At 58.2% G+C, this 4,969-nt stretch overlaps 1 protein-coding gene across 1 annotated transcript in view; it reads left to right on the top strand.

Annotated features, from left to right (window-relative positions):
* Positions 1-4,969, top strand: part of MUC5AC (mucin 5AC, oligomeric mucus/gel-forming) — a 36,128-nt gene that overhangs the window by 26,653 nt on the left and 4,506 nt on the right. Inside the window, exons 31-38 of the mRNA XM_042782109.1 lie at positions 372-868; positions 1,205-1,389; positions 1,805-1,979; positions 2,442-2,695; positions 2,876-3,059; positions 3,548-3,758; positions 4,257-4,435; positions 4,863-4,950. Coding sequence (XP_042638043.1) covers positions 372-868; positions 1,205-1,389; positions 1,805-1,979; positions 2,442-2,695; positions 2,876-3,059; positions 3,548-3,758; positions 4,257-4,435; positions 4,863-4,950 — 1,773 coding nt within the window. The remainder of the gene's footprint in view (positions 1-371; positions 869-1,204; positions 1,390-1,804; positions 1,980-2,441; positions 2,696-2,875; positions 3,060-3,547; positions 3,759-4,256; positions 4,436-4,862; positions 4,951-4,969) is intronic.

Raw genomic sequence — 4,969 nt, 5'->3', positions numbered from 1 at the left:
AACTATGAGATCCGCGTGCTGTGCTGTGAGCAACACTGTCCTTCTCCAGTAACTACCACAGTCCCCAGCACCCCAACTGTGACTGTCACCAGCCCAGGACCTGGAACCACATCTGTGTCTACAACATCAAAGCTTGTCCCTAAAAGCAGCTCAACCTTCTTTACAACCACAACTCTCCTAAGTACCCACACCCCTGTGCCTGCTACCACCTTAACCACTATCTCTCTAATCACCAGTACGTCTGTCCCTACCACCACCTCAATCTATGTCCCTACAACTTCTGTTCCTGTAAGTACTCCTACCTCTCTACCTGCTACCACTAGAACACTTGTTCCTGCCACCACAACCCAAGTCCCTACAAGCACTCCCAGCATTGTTTCTGAGACTGCCCAATCCCAGCCCGTGACCACCACCTGTCCAAAACAGTGCACATGGACCAAGTGGTTCGATGTGGACTTCCCATCCCCTGGGCCACATGGTGGAGACATGGAAACCTATGACAACATCATCAGACGTGGAGAGAAAGTCTGCCGTAGGCTTGAGGAGATCACACGGCTGGAGTGCCATGCAGAGAACCACCCCGATGCCAGCATCGAGCAGGTGGGGCAGGTGGTTGAGTGCAACCCAGATGTGGGACTGGTGTGCCGGAACCAGGACCAGACGGGCAAGTTCAAGACATGCTTCAACTATGAGATCCGCGTGCTGTGCTGTGAGCACCAGGATGGCTGCCCCAATGTGACACACCCCACTGTGGCTACGTCCCCTCCAGAACCCACCACCGTCACTGCTCCCACAACATCAGTCAGCTCCACAGTGCAGTCCACCTTGATCTGCTACTGCGTTGTGGCCGACAAGCTCTACCCTGCTGGTATGTGGCTTCTCTGTCCAGGTTTTTCGTGTGTGCTGAGTCAGGTGTTAGTGCCCCATCCATGGGAGCCCTGTCTGAAGGGATTGGGGTGATCATTGCTCTTCCTGTGCCATGGGATGTGTTTGGGTGTTTGAGGGAAACAGTTCTCTGTCCTGCTGGCCACTTCTCTTTGTGTCTTTTCTTCCTGTCACCAGCATCAGACGGTAGAAGGAGGCCCTTCCACTGTGGCTCTCCCCAGAGTGGGCTCACCTGGTGGACAGGAGCAGCTGAAGCGCCCTTCCTGTGTGTGGTCCCTGAGCCAGCCCATGAATTGCTATCATGATCCTTGTCTTGTAGGAACCACCATCTACCAGGAGACAGACCTTGATGGGCACTGTTACTCTGCTCAGTGCACGCAGGACTGCAACGTGGTCAGGCATGCCAGCCACGACTGCCCAGCCACCACACTGACTCCCACACCACCACTGTCCCCTTCACCCAGCCCTGACCATGGGTGCTCAGATGTGGGTCCTCCAAGAAAGGTAACCGTAACTTCCCCCTTCTCCCTGGGGAAATGGTAGCTGGTGGCTCAGGGACATCAACCATCCTTCTGCGGACATTGTGAGTCCACGTGGCGGGCAGAGCCAGGAGCCAATGCAGACTGAGCAGGAGGTGGTCCTGTCCTGGGTGTATGTGGGGGTGCCTGGTAGGCACTGGGGGGTGAGGCTGGAGATAAGCCTCTCCTGGGAATGGGGAGAACTGGGCCCCCAGCACGTCCTCAGTGTCCTGCTCCAGCCAAGCAGCCACATAGGGGTTTGAGGCCAAGGCCTAGGAGTGGGAGCCCATGAAGGGACCTGGGATCCCCTGAGTAAGTGCTGGAACCCCTAGGCCTCATCTTACACAGGGACCCTTGGAGACCTAGGCGGTTGAGACTCTGCACTCCCTTTGCTTCCACAGAAAGGTGAGACTTGGAACATGCCCAACTGCACCCAGGCCACCTGTGAGGGCAACAATGTCATCACCCTGCACCCGCGGAAGTGCCCACCTGCCAGGGCGCTGACCTGTGCCAATGGCTACCCAGCTGTGAAGGCGGTGGACGAAGACGGCTGCTGCCATCATGCCACATGCCAGTGTGAGCAGCTGACCAGGCTGGAGTGGGGAGAAGTCAGGGAGGATAGGGCACAGGGGGGAAGGTGGGTGGGACAGGGTGCATAGGACAGAGGAGGCTCCATAAAAGCAGAAGAGAAATGGACTGGACTTCAGCAAGGACTTCCGAACAGGAAGGCAGGCTAGGTGGGCAGCCCGGGCACTGGCTCAGGGCTTCTGCCTGGAGGTGCTCGTGGGAAAAGCCTAAGCCACAGAGCCGTGGTGCCCACTGGGCAGGGGCAGGCAGAGGGTCAGCCCTGCTCCTCTGCGGCCATCTCAGCACCTCTTGGCAGATCTCTGGGTAGGTGCAGAGCCCACCTGGTCCACACCTGCAGCCCTCACCTATGTGCAGTGGTGGGTGGGGCCAGGCCCTGTGTGTGACCCACTGATGGGGAGAGGGGAGACCTTTGGGGAAGCCTGGCCCCCATCAGCCACCCTGGTCCCACAGGTGTCTGCAGCGGCTGGGGTGACCCCCACTACATCACCTTTGATGGCACCTATTACACCTTCCTGGACAACTGTACTTACGTGCTGATGCAGCAGATCGTGCCCAAGTATGGCCATCTCCGTGTCCTCATTGACAACTACTTCTGTGACGCCGAGGACGGGCTGTCCTGTCCCCATTCCATCATTGTCGAATACCAGCAGGACCAGGTCTTGCTGACCCGCAAGCCTGGTGGGGTCGGTGTCTCAGCCAACCAGGTGGGTGGGCTTCTTTGCCAGCAGCTTCCTTATGGGTCACCTCTGGGAGCTGGGTTGGGGTGGGGGCACAGGAGACCTTCCCTTGCTGGCACCTCTGTGACCCGAGGCAGGGCCGTGACCCTCCTGCTGTTGCTGACTGGCTACCTGCCCTCTGTCCCCTGGGTTTTGCGGTATGTCCAGATCTTCTTCAACAACAAGAAGGTCCAGCCTGGCTTCAGGAGCAATGGCATCATCATCTCCCAGGTTGGCATCAAGATGTATGTGAGCATTCCTGCCATCGGCCTGCAGGTCATGTTCAGTGGGCTCATCTTCTCAGTGGAGGTGCCCTTCAGCAAGTTCGCCAACAACACTGAGGGCCAATGCGGTGAGCGGGACCACGGTTGGGAGGGTCCCGGCGTTGGAGGAGGGTCCCACCCAAGAAGGCAGTCTCGGCCAACAAATGGCTGCCTCATAGTTCCAAACTTGAGTGCTTTGGTCTCTGCCTGGCCCACACCTGAGCACAAACTGAACACACACCTAAGATCACACCTGAGTCCACACCTGAAATCACATCTGAGCCTGCCTCTGAGAACATACCTGAGCCCACACCTGAGCCCATACCTGAGCACACACCTGAGCCCACACCTGAGACAACACCTAAGCCCACAGCTGAGTCCATATCTGAGCCCACACCTGGCCATCCTTGCACCCTGCCCAGGGTCTTGCTCTTGGAGGAAGCTGAGCCCAGGGAGGTGAAAGTCCCAGGTAGGCCCTGAGGTTCACTACCAAGAGGCTGCCTTGGAACATCAGAACTAACTCCCAGCTTGGGAGCTCGGCATCCTCCATCAGCCTGACTCCAGCACCCACCCCCAGGCACCTGCACCAATAACCAGAAGGATGATTGTCGAACGCCTTATGGGACCGTGGCTACCTCCTGCTCCCAGATGTCTCACGACTGGAAGGTGACAAGCCGCAACCAGTCTTCCTGCCATGGGCCATCTCCAACACTCCTGCCGACCACCCCAGACAAGACCAGCCCCACCCCGTGTACACCGTCACCAATCTGCCAGCTGATTTTCAGCAAGTAAGACACCAGGTGGGAGGGTTCAGGGACAGGCAAGGACTGCTGGGGAAGGAGGGCGAGGTGGGACCTGGATGCAGGTCAGGGTCTTGGGGCAGGCTGTTCTGTAGGGTATGAAGGGCCAGTCCATGTGGCTCTAAGTGGAGTAGGCAGGGATGGGAAGCTCGGGCCCAGTGGGGATGTCCAGCTGGCCGGTCTCTGAGGCTGTCTGCTCCCATACTATTGTTGTGGGCATGAAGAATTCCACCCACCAAAGGGGACCAGGTGTGCAGGGCCAAGGGGAGACTAGCGGCCACAGTCAAACAATGGCCTGGGGCTTGCAAAATCAGCAGACACATCCTTGTTTCGGGCAGGTGGGGGGTTCACAGGTGGGGGTCTGCAGTCCCTAGAAGGAAGCATCACACTGGTTAAAGCCCTGAGTCTAGGAGCCCCTGCTGTGGACCTGGCTGAGAGCACAGGTGAGGTGGGACAGACTGTACACATACTTCCCTGTGTCCCCAGGGTCTTTGAGCCGTGTCACCGCATCATTCCCCCACAGTCGTACTTTGAGGGCTGCGTCTTCGACCACTGCCACATGACAGACTTGAATGTGGTGTGCTCTGCCCTGGAGCTGTACGCCTCACTCTGTGCCTCACATGGCGTGTGCATTGACTGGAGGGGACGTACCAACCACTCCTGCCGTGAGTGTCCCCCTCCCACAGCCCTGCCTGCTAGGGCCAGAGATACTGGACAGCCATTGGTAGACAGGCATGGTTGGGCCTGGTAGGCTTTCTGGAGGAGAAGGAGCACGCTGACCCCAGGGAGAGAAAGGAGTAGCCAGACAACCGGAGTACTGTGGACTGGGGGTCGGGGTGGTGGTTGTGGGCTTGGGTGGGACAGGGCTGTTCAGGCAGGTGGGACGGGTAGGGCTGAAACTGCAGACAGGCAGAGCTGGAAGGATCCAGAATCCAGGCTGCAGGTCTTGACTGATGGATGGCTGTGCACAGGTGGCTGGGGCCCAAGGTGCCTTTCAGACAACCTGGGCAGGACACAGCGTTGAGGCTACACCTTGAGTTGACCCTGGATGGGTGCCCCAGACTCTAACGGTGAGCTTCTTCCTCCTTGCAGCTTTTAACTGTCCTCCCGACAAGGTGTATGAGCCCTGCGGCCCGGTGAGCTCCACCTACTGCTATGGAAATGACAGCGCCAACCTCCTGTGCGTCCTGTAACCCCTC

This window comes from Orycteropus afer, unplaced genomic scaffold (genome assembly GCF_000298275.1).
Source record: "Orycteropus afer afer isolate SDZICR_OR568_19922 unplaced genomic scaffold, OryAfe1.0 scaffold00244, whole genome shotgun sequence".
Lineage (NCBI taxonomy): Eukaryota > Metazoa > Chordata > Mammalia > Tubulidentata > Orycteropodidae > Orycteropus > Orycteropus afer.
The sequence above is the reverse complement of the archived record's forward strand: the minus strand, read 5'-3'. Positions and strand labels throughout refer to the sequence as shown.